The 13,168-nt window shown below is 46.6% G+C and overlaps 1 protein-coding gene across 2 annotated transcripts in view; it reads left to right on the top strand.

The window, feature by feature from the left end:
* PDE4A (phosphodiesterase 4A) overlaps nt 1–13,168 on the top strand; it is a 385,508-nt gene that overhangs the window by 117,671 nt on the left and 254,669 nt on the right. The window contains exon 1 of one of the 2 annotated variants that reach the window (XM_028712667.2): nt 338–1,181. The exons of the other annotated variant lie outside the window; for it this stretch is intronic. Coding sequence (XP_028568500.2) covers nt 895–1,181 — 287 coding nt within the window. The 5' untranslated portion in view covers nt 338–894. Of the gene's footprint in view, nt 1–337; nt 1,182–13,168 lie in introns of those variants that run through there. 2 annotated transcript variants of the gene reach the window in all.

Raw genomic sequence — 13,168 nt, 5'->3', positions numbered from 1 at the left:
AATTTCCCTTTAAAAAAGGGAAACGTTGACAGCTATGCTGAGGCCCTAAGCTATAGCTTGTTTAGCTTATACGTAAATCCGACACTGCCAGTGCTGACACTTGACGCGGTAAGGCTAACTGTCCTTAGGCCTTTGCTGACGGAAAAGGCTTTCTGTACACGCTCAGAGGCACTCTTGCTATTCCAAGTACGTCGAGGGGGATGGACTTGCAAGGAGAAAGGGAGCCGGCTCTACATTGGACGGGAGAAAGCGGCGAAGCCTGGCGCGTCTTGGGCGCGGGCAGCCGCGGGCGGGGCTCTTCCAGGCTCCGTGCTTCGACTTAGTCCGCGCGCGAGCCGGCTGCCGCGCAGGCGGAGCCTTCCTCGGGGAACCGCGGAGCCTAAGGAGACGCCCGCCCACGCCCGTCTCGTGGCGCCGCCGCCTCGCCAAGCGGGGGATGCCGTGAAGGCGGCGACCCTCGTCGCGTCCCCTCCGCCTCCGCTGGTTCCTCCCTCCCCGCAGCCCCGCCGGCGGCGCACTCCCTCCTTCCCTCCGGAGGCGCTCGGCGGCGGCGGCGGCGCCTCAGACGCGCGCAGCGGGGACGCTCCGTCGGCTCCCGGCGCGGGCTGAGCTCGGTGCGTGGCGCCGCCAGTCTCCTCCGGCAGCCGCGGAGCATGGAGGGGGCGTCCGGAGCCGGCGCGAAGGGCCCTGGGCGGCTGCCTCCGCGCTAAGCCTCGCTTGGGATGGCAGCGGCGGCTTCTTGGCGGAGTTTGTGAGGCGCTTCCCCGCTCGAGGGGCGGCGACTCGGGTTGCTGGCCGGAGACCGAGACCCGGGCGCGCAAACTCCGCAGCCGCGGCCACCCCGCGACCTGCCCGCCCGTGTAGCTCCGTCCGAAGCCGGCGAGGAGGAGCAGGATGGAGCCGCCGCCGCCCTGCTCGAAGAAGAGCCTGTCGCTGTCGCTGCCCGTGCCGCGGGAGGGCCAGGCCACCCTCAAGCCCCCGCAGCACCTTTGGCGGCAGCCCCGGACCCCCATCAAGATCAAGCACCGCGGCTACTCGGACACGGAGAGGCACCCGCACCGGCAGATCGAGAGGGCGGACGCCATGGACACCAGCGACCGGCCGGGGCTGAAGAAATGCCGCATGTCCTGGCCCTCGTCTTTCCACGGGACCACCAGCACCAGCGGCCACGCCGGCAAGCGGTAGGCTCCGAAGCGGGGCGTGGGGGGCGCGTCCGGGGGTCGGCGGGGCAAGTGCCGCCTGGCGCGGGGAACCGGGGACTCTTGCAACCGGAGGGAAACGCATCCGATTGCTGCTTTCTGCTGAGCTCCGGGTTCTTGCCCCCTTCGTGTTTTGACGGCGTCGCCCCCTTGACCCGCTCCGCAGATCTTTTGGTTGCCCTGAGCCTTGTGCTTGATTTCAACAATCTCGCCCATCCGTGGGGCTTAGCGTTGCCCATCGCCTGGAGCAGTTTGCATCTGGGCAAACGATAGCTGCTCGTTAGAGTAGTGGGCAGGAGGCCCTTTGCACATGCCTAGAGGCGCCCTCCTTATTTCACAGCTTCCCCGGGTGCAATCTTAACTCCACCTCAGCTCTGCTTTAGTGGTGTCTTCTAAAGTTATAACCTGCCCAGCGCAGAGCGCCAGTAAGGACGGGCTTTAGCTCAGTCAAGGTCTCGGCTTCAAACCCCAGCACCTGCGGGTAGATTTGGGGAAAGATCCCTGCCTGAAACCCTGAGGAGCTGCTGCCTGTCAGTATAGGTAATACTGATCCAAACGGAGGAATGGGCTGGCTCAGTACAGAGAAACTTCTTGTGTTTGTGCAGTTGGCACAGGGCCTGAACTCTAGGCAGGTATAAAATTGTATTTATCCTTTGGCAATCTCAACAGCCTTAGCTGCTTTCTCGCTCTCATCCATACAGTTCATGAGAATAAAAATAATGCCTCATAATGTCTTGTCTTCAAGAGAATTAGTAGCAGCTCCCTTCTTTCTCATACAAGTCAAGTACTGGTTTCTGTGGCATGAAACCGGCATTTCCAAATAACCCTGTTCTTTATTTTGATTATTAATAATAATTCCACACCCTGTTCATGTATCGTGCGTAAGAGAGGCATGTAAAGGGAGAGGCTCAATGTGCAGAAAAGAGCAAACCCTACAACCTCACTCTTGAGAACAATGGTGGGGGGGGGGGGGAAGGACTTGTAGCCCTCTGGTTGTTGCTGGGCTGGCTGGTGGTGGCTGGAGCTGCCACATCACCCGCAGAACCCCACTGCTCCTTACCCCTTCTTTAGGAAGAGCTAGGGACGGTGGGGGACATTGAAGACATCACCCCACAATCACAGATTTTCAATAAAAATATGGGCAGCTGAGTTCCTTGCTTTCCAAAAGTAGTGGAAGGTTTTTGTTTAGGGCTTGTTAGGGGAAGTTCAAATGGGCACCAAGCTGTGACCCTCCCAGTCCCTTCCTCCGAACTTCCTGTTTTTCGAAGAGAAAGCGTTGAATCCTGCTTTTTGCTATTATTGTTGTCTGTGGCCTCTTTGGTTCAGCAACTGCCCTTCTCCCACAATGTGTGGCTTCCTTTAAAATCCAATTAACATTTTGTAACAGGCTGAACAGGAGGGTGGGGAGAGAAGGCTCTCAGGAAATTGAAATCTGATGGAACAAGTTGTCTTTATTTATTTTGTGGTAAAATGTGAGCTCTTCCAAATTCATGCAAGTCTTACTCCACAGTAAGTTAAATGTCAGGCTCTACTGAAATTAGGGCTGTGGATCAGGAGCGGGGAAGCATAGCTTACTCTCACAAATTTCACTGTTTTGTAATGTTCATCTACACAACTCAGTCTGCAGAGCTTTACTCATCGGGGGGGGGGGGGGTGAACACGATTGTCTGCTAATTGCCTACCCTCAAGTTGCTGTAGCTATTTGAAAAGTCAGCAACCCTAAACCAAACCACTTAAGCCCCCTGGTCATCCCCTGTAGGTTAGGCTCCGGGAGCTATGCCTAGTTTGGGTGCTTCAAAATATGCCTTGGACCCCTCTGAGAAATGTTAGTTCCTGTGGCAAATATTTTAAAGAGTTCTTCAGCGGGTGGAACTGTGCGGAAAGGCTTGAGGAACCCTGTGCTAGTCTTGCCGTGATTCATATTAGCTGTAAGCTGATGGAACTGGAGTCTGTTGTCAAGGCCACGCAAGATATTTTGACACCGTAGGTGTGCCACAAAATGGTGCCCCCTTCCCCACCAGGGAAGAAAGGGTGAGTGAAAATGTACATCAGGGACTAGATGGTTGAATAAACATCTATATTGGGATCTGGTGCCCCCTGGTAGCTCCCCACAAGCTTGGGTGGGAGAAAAATGCTATTAGCAGAAGGGCTGCTGCTGCCACTTAGTCTGTTCCTTCAAGGCCTGCAGGTTTTCTGATGAGTGCTACTCAGTGATGGAGAAAGGGTCCACATCTCTTCAACTGCTCAGTGTTAGCTGGTTTCCGTCATCCATATCCTCTGCACAGCTCACTCTTAGTAATTATTATTAAATTTATATACAGGTGGTACCTCGGGTTACAAACACTTCGGGTTACAAACTCCGCTAACCCAGAAGTAGTACCTCGGGTTAAGAACTTTACCTCAGAATGAGAACAGAAATTGTGCAGCAGCGGGAAGCCCCATTAGCTAAAGTGGTACCTCAGGTCAAGAACGATTTCAGGTTAAGAACGGACCTCCGGAACGAATTAAGTTCATAACCAGAGATACCACTGTACCACCCTTCATCCGAAGATCACAGAGTGGTTTACAGTGTAAAAACACAAATTACGGAACATAATAACAAACTGCACCACCCACACATTTAGAAGGCCATAGATTGTTTAATTAGCCAAAGGACTGGGTGAAGAACGTTTTTGCCTGGTGTCTAAAGATATGTAATGAAGGTGCCAGGTGAGTCTCCCTGGGGAGAACATTCCACAAATGGGGAGCCACTGCAGAAAAGGCCCACTCTCATGTAACATTAGCAAGAACTGTAATGGGACCTCAAGGCTCATCAGTTTCAGCCCCATCCACTGCAGCAGGAGTCACTTGTCCTAAACTCTTTCTGAGAGATGCTGCTGAGCATGCCTTTAAACGGATTGCATGATTTTCTCACTAGGCAGATTGCTCAGCTGTTCTTGCAGACTCCCTCTAATGTTGAATGTTAAGGTGATTGCAGTCTACCTTCTAGTCTGTTGTCTTGCCTCATTGGTCAGTGACACTCTCTAGAATAACTTCAATCATGGTATCAGTTGTGTTTTCTGTGTGGAAGGAATCCTGTGTAATTTGCTAACAGCCTCTTTCCAGAGCGTGAGTCCTCACCTGCCGCTGCTTGGTTTTCCAGCCAATCCTTCCCCGTCAGCCATTACCAGTAGCTTTTTAAGTGTGCAGTGAAAGCACCTTTGCCTTCCTTTGAAGGAGGTGGCTGCCTGTACAACCCCTGTGTGCTAATTCTTGTTGTCAAGGTTCCTTGCCTTCCACTTTTGTCTGATGGGCAGCTCCAACATGGGAGCTCCAGCTGGCACACGGCACTGACATATGTCTAGATGTAGCTGAGAGAAGAATTGGAAGAAGATGAGGGAGGGAGTTGATGAAGTAAGAGCACTGCCATATGGCCACAGGAGATCGCATCCAAACATGAGTTCTGGTTGACTTATGGGGAGGGGGGGTGTCCTTCAGCCTGCTTATCCTTGACACATTTGCTGCCTTCTGCTTATAAGTTAGCAAAATGTACAAAGCTCATGCCAGTCATATGCTTGGGTAGGTGGTGCAAACAGTTGTGGATATGTCTTGCATCAGGGCTGAAAAATCATTTAAGCTCTTTGGAGCAGGGAATTATGGTCTCTGATTAATAATACTAGTCATATGTAGCTTTTTGCTTTCTATAAGCTAAGGACAGTGGAATTGTTGTCTAGTTGGTGCACAGCACGGATATATATATTGGCCTGTCAGCCAACTACTGTGGCACGAGGCAGGTATCCTAAAGGTGGAGACTTGGTCTATACAGTATACTCATAGAGGAACCATTGAAGACCAAATGTGGTCTTCTAACCAGTAGGTGGATATGAATAATTGTGTCCACTTAAAGTTACCCACTTTATTTCCCATTATTGGATAACTAGAGAAGCTGGGAATAGTCTAACCTGCAGGAGTGCTTAAGAAAGAAAGAGGAAGGAAGGAAGGAAGGAAGGAAGATAGAGAAAGAATTTCAGAGTGTGATTATTGGACACAGAATCTTACGTTTCATATATCAGTTTGTAGTCCTGTTTAAAAGCATGTTGGCAATGCCTTGAAATATTAGCTATGTAGGTGATAAGCTGAATATATTTTCTAGTGGTTAGGCAGATGAGTTTAAGTACAGCTCTTTGCTCTTCTCCATGATTAGCAAAACTAGATTACACTATACAAAATAAAAAGTCATTCAAATTTTCACACAGACCACAAAATTCAGCTTTTTTGATGTTGAATTTAGGTTGCTTGGGCAAATTTAATTTCTTTTAAGGCATGTGTACATACAGGTAGAACAATATAGTATTTGGGCCACCGTTGCTTAGAACTGACATCTTGCAAGTTTGAAAATATTAAAATTTTAAAACACAATTTCCCTATTGTCTCCCCATTTCAATTCATCTTGGTATCTCTTCAGGCCTTTTCCTTCTAGCATCTTGTAGAGTTGTCCAATTCTACTACTGCTTCCCTTGTCTATCTGAGAGAACAGAGACAGCTTGCTCTTGTAATCCAATATATTTTAAACAATGAAATAAAAATTCTTTTGAAATAGGCTGCCTTTGGGCTGGCTGAGAGCAGACATCTACTGCCCACAGATAGTCATTAGTTGTAATAGAGCAGCACTGGCATTTTAAAATGTATGGCTGTGAGAGAGTAAAAGAAAATTAAAAAGCCTCAAAAGTTTCTTTTCAAGTAAAATTCATCTGAGATTTCAGCAGCAAATCAAAGCATAGTAGGGTATGTGGGAATGAGAACATTACCTCCAATTCCCCTTTATTAATAATTCTTCCTATGATTAACGTCTCTCTCTCTCCCCCCCCTTAACTATCTCCAACACCTTAAAGACAATTTTGGAAGAGCATTATGCCCCTGAATGGTGTTCAATCTGTCCTTTCTTCGTACATTAAAAGTTCAGAGGACAGAATTCCCAAATTGGGCACTTTGTGGCAATCTTCTCCTTAACAGCTTGAGCTGTGAACATTGCTAACGGGACACACTGATTGAAACAGATGTGTAAAAGGCTTTGTGTAAAAGGCACCCCTAACAACAACCCCTGAGTGTTAAAATGCTGGTTGTGTCCCTCAAACTGCCACCCCTCTTACTGTGTGGCATTTTAAAGTGATTTCTGCAATTGATTGAATTACACAACACAACTTTAGTTCATGATGTCCTCGTTCATTTTCTTTTTAAAAACAACAAAAACCTTAAGTTGTTGCATGTGCAAATGTACCCAGCTGTTGGGGCGTAACATGGAGTCTTCCAAGCCATGCAACCTAACAGAGAGTTAAACTGGCACACAAGGGAAATATTAAATGACCGGACGATCATGGGATAATTAGCACCCTTGGAATCCAAAGACATATGAGGGAAATGATAGGAGGAACACAGGAGTCTGCCTTAGATGAAGTCAGGCCATCAGCTTAGCACTGTCCACATTGGCTGGTAGCAGCTCTCTGGTGGATCAGGCCAGGAGACTTTCCCAAGCCTACTTAGAGATGTTAAGAATGGAAACTGGAACCTTCTTGCCCACAAATCAGATGTTCTAGCACTGAAGGGAAGGGCAGTTGGCGGCATTTGTATAGCACACTTGCAACAACCTTGTAAGGTAGGCCAGTGTTGTCCTCTACATTTGCAGATGAGGGGCCAGTCATCAACCGTGGCTTGCCTAAGGCCACTTGGTGAATTCATGGCTGCAGGTTGGTTTGAACTGGACCCCTCAGCAATCATATTTGAAAACTCAGGTCCTGAAAGACTTGAATGCATTGCAAGTTGTTCTGGTGAGGATCAGTTGAAAGATTTTTTCAATGCTTTTTATTGCATTGTTATGTAAAGTATGATTCATGCATGGGTGAAGGCTATTTTAATACAGTTGGCCTATGGGGAAAGAAAGAATATCAGCTATCTTGTAGGCCTAGCTGATATTGCCTGTGGTGAAGCATTCTCTATGACACTTTGAGGACTTTGCACAGCCTGCAATTTTGCTTGGGGGGAAATGGGATTAGTTAGTTACCCCATTGACTAGTCATTAATATTGCACTTTGTGGCTTGAGGTGACTTGATTGCAATGTGAAATATCTATGATAAGGGCATGGCTTGGTCTGGTTGAATAAATTTTGGTGGTCTCGAGTTGGAAAATCCAGATAGACCCCCTCAGGTTGATTCACACAGGGAATAATCCTCCAGGCTATTTCACAGATTCAGCTCACTTCCAGAGAATTTCTCCATGGATTGTGCCCAAAAGAGCCTATCCTGCTCTACCATTCTGAAATCGAACTTTTCAGACAATTATTCTCTCTCAAAGAAGAGCAATAATACCTGTAGCAGGTATAGGTACTTCCAGAAGACTGTGGGAGAGACTATTACTTCCCTCCCCAGTGTTTTCCTTTTGCTACTGTTAGCCTCCTCTGTACGTTATCTAGTCTATATGCCAGCTGTATGCCATTTACTCTTAACTGTATGTAAGCTAGGCTCCTTGGAGTCCAGCAAGTCCAGTACCAAAATGTTATCAGTTGATTCTTGTTCTGTTTAACAACAACAACAACAACATTTTTTTTATTTATATCCCACCCATTTTTCTGGGTTTCCCCAGCCACTCTGGGCAGCTTCCAGCAAAATATGAAAACATCTAAACATTTTAAGTATTGAGATTATTAATTTATCTGCATCTGGTTATTATTATCTTTCTCCCTGTCCTGACCATCCCTCCGAGGTTATATTCATATTTATAATCTGGCAATTTGGCTGGTCTATTTACTTAACCGACCTGGAACAATCTACCAGAGAAAAGGCCACTGCCCATGGGACAGAGGGTCATTGATGAATGATAATCCAGTTTTTACCTAGGGTTTTAATAGGTCATAAGATTTTATGGTATCTATATTTGTAATGTATTTTTGTCGGTGTTTGTTCTTTGATGCTATGGCCTGTCGGCTACGCAAATAAAGTCTATTGATTGATTGAACATGAAAAACTTCCCGATACAGGGCTGCCTTCAGATGCCTTCTAAAAGTTGCATAGTTCTTTACCTCCTTGACATCTGCAGGGAGGGTGTTCCACAGGGAGGGTGCCACTACCAAGAAGGCCCTCTGCCTGGTTCCCTATACCTTCACTTTCTGCCATGAGGGAACCACCAGAAGGTCCTCAGAGGTAGACCTCAGTGTGTCTGGGCTGAACGATGGGGGTAGAGATGATCCTTCAGATATATTATGTAATTCAGCCTAGATTGTGGGTTGTTCAGGCCTGCCCCCCCCGGTAATTATTGAATTTATTCCATGTTTGCTGATATTTGTCATTTTTTAAATTACCGATAAGTTCTGTACTTTGTATATTTGTAATTCTGTGTTCTGTATTTCTTGGTTTTGGAATGTTTGCTGTAAGCCACTTTGACCACAGCTCTTTGTGGGAAATATAAGTAAACTCAATCAATCAAGGGGTGTGTGTGTGTGTGTTTCTGTCATCAGCTTAAAGAAAACTAAAAAGAAAAAAGACAAGAAAAGGGAAATGGAGGAAAAGGGTAGAGGAGGGAGGCTTTTACTTGAAGACCAGAACAAAGTGGGAAGCTATCATAGGGGCATAATTTTCCTTTCCTGGGCATGTTGTTGCTTTCATAGCAGTTGGTTCTTCCACTCAGTGGATAGGAATGGCTGATCCACAGCCCATGGGCCATATATGTTCCCCAAAAGGTTTTATGTGACCCCCCAAAGACTCCCTCATTTTTTAAAATCTTTTTTTTTTTAAAAAAAGCATTGCTCTTAAATGATTGACGGCTCTTGTGTTTCCCCTTCTGTGAGTCCATGTTGCCAAAAGGTGAGTCCATTTGTTTTCCTGAATTGAATAACTGAATAATATATTACATATTATGATTTAAAATATTGTAGATTTGCTTGAGGGGAAGCCTTTGGAAAGCAGCCCTGAACTGCTGTTTCCACATGGCCATGCCCACTTGATTGCGTCAGATGTGGGACCCAGAGAGCTAACCATGGGTCAAGGCAGCCACCCCAGTTAGTCCCTTTCCCCTTGCTTCTGCAGCCCCTGTCCATGGGGCCAGGATGGTCTCCCCCTTGCCATGATGCTCCTCTTCAGGAGGAGGAGCCTCCCAGCGGACCTTGGGCATCATGAAATGTGGTAAAAATGTGGTAGAAAGATCTGACCCATGGGGCACAATTCACCAGGGTGCCTGCACAAATGTGACTGAGATTAACAGGAGCTGCATAAGAGCCTGGTCTTGTGTTGATTTCACTGGGACTTTGGCAGTGAATTGCGCCCCATAATAAATTAGTGGGGTACTCTTGTATTAACTGCCTCAGGAGCAGAAATGTCTGGGGTCAACACTGAGTAATGCTTCTCCCAAGATGAGAGTTGGTGTAACTGTGACTGTATTTGTAATACAGTTAAGTTGACATCTGGAACAGTTGGTATGAAAACTTAAATTAGCTTTTCACGGGAAAGAGGAGGAAATCTGGTTTTGGGTAATACAGCCTCTTTGCAGTTATCTGTACTGAGCAACTGGGAGGTGCAATTCAAACATAAGTGTTGGGCGAAATCAAAGATTCATGAATATAATTCCTTCTTCCATCGTAATGTAGGACACCTAGACAACTAAACAGATAAAAAGAAATGTTTTATTTTAAAGCTTCCTCAACCCCCTGCTGTCTACTTGTTTTTGTTTAAGGTAATTTTTCCTGCCATTGCACTGTAAAAACAGTGCTTGGGGTGACTCTGAGCCTGATTCTGCTGTGGTCAAGACTGCATTGACCTCATTTGCATGTCACAGTAAGCTGTAGTTTATTCTGATTGTGGTCAAGAGAGTTCTTTGGCTTCCCTCTGCCCATGCACAGAGGTAAGAAGTCACATTCCCTGGTTTTACGAGACTGATCAGTAAGCCAAAAAAAAAAATGCATAGGCTACAGATTGTGGCTTGCTGTTTGGACGTTAGAAGAAGCCAGAGATCGTGGTGTTAGGAGGGAAGAGTGAAAGAGCCTTCCGGGGGACATTCGTGGCAAGCCATTAACTGTGGTTTACCGCGACATGTGAACTGAGTCATGGCCTGGTTGGAGTGGTAGATCAGGCTTGCTGACCCTTGAACATTCTACTTGGGGCATGTAAGCTATACTTGGCTGAGCATGAGGGCTGGCTTCTGGCTGACATGGCTGCTATCTGGAAAATCTTGAAGTCCGCTGGCAGAGAAGAACACTGGAACTCAACTGAATGAGGTAAACACAGCCATCCTGTTGATGGAGACGCCAGAGCTCCCTGTGCCTGCAGATCGTTCATTCTCTTGTGGGGGAAAACATGTGCTGGTATTTTTGAACGATTCCTGATATCCTCTACAGATAGAGAGTTGCAGCTTAGTACGCCTGGAAATAAATGTCTTAACTGCTCTGAGTTTGTGTACTTAGAGCTGTTTGGTTTTGCATCTTATTGATGTAGGCCTTTGGAAAGTGAAAATGGTTCAGTTAAGAAAGTGGAAGTGGTTCAATGAAAAAGAAGTGAAATACCTTTGGTGAAATTCTGGAATTACAATTTCTGGTGCACTGTTCAACAGCATGTGAATGTCTCATATGCTTGCCATGTACACATTTGAACTCCATTGTAGGAAAATTGTAACTCGCTTGTACTGCATGAAATTGAGAATATGCCATATGTGAACACCAAGGGCCCAGTGGGAGTTTGTGGGCTTTTAATGGTGTTGGGCAGGGTCTTGTTCTCTGCATCAGTGTCTCAGCTATGTTGAATAGGGATAGTGTTAGTGAATGGCAGCAATCTGAAAACTTTCCTTTTTAAGGGGTAAATTTCACATGTTATTCCCCCACCCCACCCCAAATCACATAACATGGTGACTTGACCCAGCCATTCCAGGTTTGAAAAATCTTGTGGTCCTAACTCAATGAGTCAATTTAATGGTTTATTGATTGCTGTCATTCAGCAATGATTCCCATCTTGCAGGTATGAGTTATCTCCAGACTGAATCAGTGAACTCTAATTAAAAAGACATGTACATTTCATGTTTATATTGGATAATCCACTGCCAGTCTTTAGTGTTGGGGGACAGCTGGTGTTAGCTGGCTGCCTAGCCATTATGTAAGTAATGATTTATCAAGAAACTGGAAGTTTGTTGACTTTGCAAGGACCAGTTGTCTCTAGTGAGGTAACTGCATTTTGCCCCAATGAGCTGCAAAAAACTGCTAGTTACCTGTGCAGAATCCTAAAGATCGGCTGGTGCCATGTTCAGGTTTTTGTGTGCTGTTCGAATTCTCTCTTTGCTGGCACTCTTCTCCTGTCCACAAAACCAAAATATTTGTGAGTGCCATTCACCATGTTGTCCATCTTCTGCTAGATAAATTGGTTTGGTTCAGATTGTCATTTGAGGATTAAGTGATCTAAGCAAAAACAAAAGGAGGAAAGGATAGAAAGGACCAGTGACCTCTTTGTCTGCCAAGGTGATTAGAGGATGTGACTTTTTTAGGGCTTCTAACTCGTAAATATCCAGAGTTCACATGACTAGAATGTGGGTTTATTTCTCCCTCATTTCCCTCTATCCACCAAAAGGTGTGGTTTTTTTTAATATTTTCCCTGATGCATCTGTGGCTGCTGGTATCAACCAGCCAGGTTTTTGTGGCTTACCTAGGCATGTTAACATTCTGTTTTATAATGATGCCCTCTTAATGCATAGTAATCCAAGAAAGGCTGTACAGGAACGTGATATACTTCAGCATCCCAGCATCAGAATGGGGTGGGGGATGACTGCAAGAATTCCCTGGTTTCCATCCACACAGAAGGCGATTGGGCCAGATCCGGCCCCTGGGCCTTAATTTGCCTACCCATGGACTAGGACCTGGGAGACACTCATCCAGGAGGTTCACCTTGGGCCAGTTTAAATAGTCCCTCAGCCTAACATGCTTCACAGAGTGGCTGTGACCATAAAGTAGAGCGGGGGGGGGGCCTACCACCTTGAAGGTGGGATATAAATGTAATAAGTAAATAAGCAGGGTGTAGGAAATGCTGCTTAATTATGGACTCCCAATCTGCTCCTTCCCCCATAATTTCACATAGGAATGTGGAGATGCCTTGATCCCATCCTCATGTTGCAGTATCTCAAGGGGTGGGACAAAGTTGCCCCCACAGTGGGCAAACAGGGAGGGAAATCTTAAAGGCGTGAGTCTTTCTCCAACACTTCTGGAATTAACTTCCCTCTCTTCATTCTTTCACCTACACGAGCCACACTTTCCACTTTAACTGACATAAATGAGGACTCACAGAGAGACAAATCAACTCATGTGGAGAAATCTTGGACAGGGTCACCTCTCCATTACCAACAACGTCCTACGTGTCTTTTTGTACATTTTGATAAATGTCAGGTGCCTGCCTTGCTGCAAGAATTGTGGGCAGTCGGCAGTTATGTATTATAACAGTTACACAGGCCAATTCTGTGTGGATTCACTGTGTTTGCAAAACAACATGCAGTGGCTTACTGTCAGCTGCTGACGCCTTTGACAAGAGCGTCCCTGTTATCTGTAAAATGTTGGAAGGTGTGGGTCCCACTTCAGATGTTGCGATCATACAGCAGGCTTCCTCAACCTCGGCCCTCCAGATGTTTTGAGACTACAATTCCCATCATCCCTGACCACTGGTCCTGCTAGCTAGGGATCATGGGAGTTGTAGGCCACAAATATCTGGAGGGCCGAGGCTGAGGAAACCTGGTTTAAAGCCATGCTAAGCAACATGCGGGATGCGGGTGGTGCTGTGGTCTGACTCTAAACCACTGAGCCTAGGGCTTGCCGATCGGAAGGTCGGCGGTTTGAATCCCCATGACGGGGGTGAGCTCCCGTTGCTCAGTCCCTGCTCCTGCCAACCTAGTAGTTCGAAAGCACGTCAAAGTGCAAGTAGATAAATAGGTACCACTCTGGCGGGAAGGTAAACGACATTTCCGTGCGCTGCTCTGG

The sequence above is a fragment of the Podarcis muralis genome, chromosome 17 (assembly GCF_964188315.1).
Source record: "Podarcis muralis chromosome 17, rPodMur119.hap1.1, whole genome shotgun sequence".
Classification (NCBI taxonomy): domain Eukaryota; kingdom Metazoa; phylum Chordata; class Lepidosauria; order Squamata; family Lacertidae; genus Podarcis; species Podarcis muralis.
Note: the sequence above shows the minus strand (reverse complement) of the source record. Positions and strands in the feature narration are given on the sequence as shown.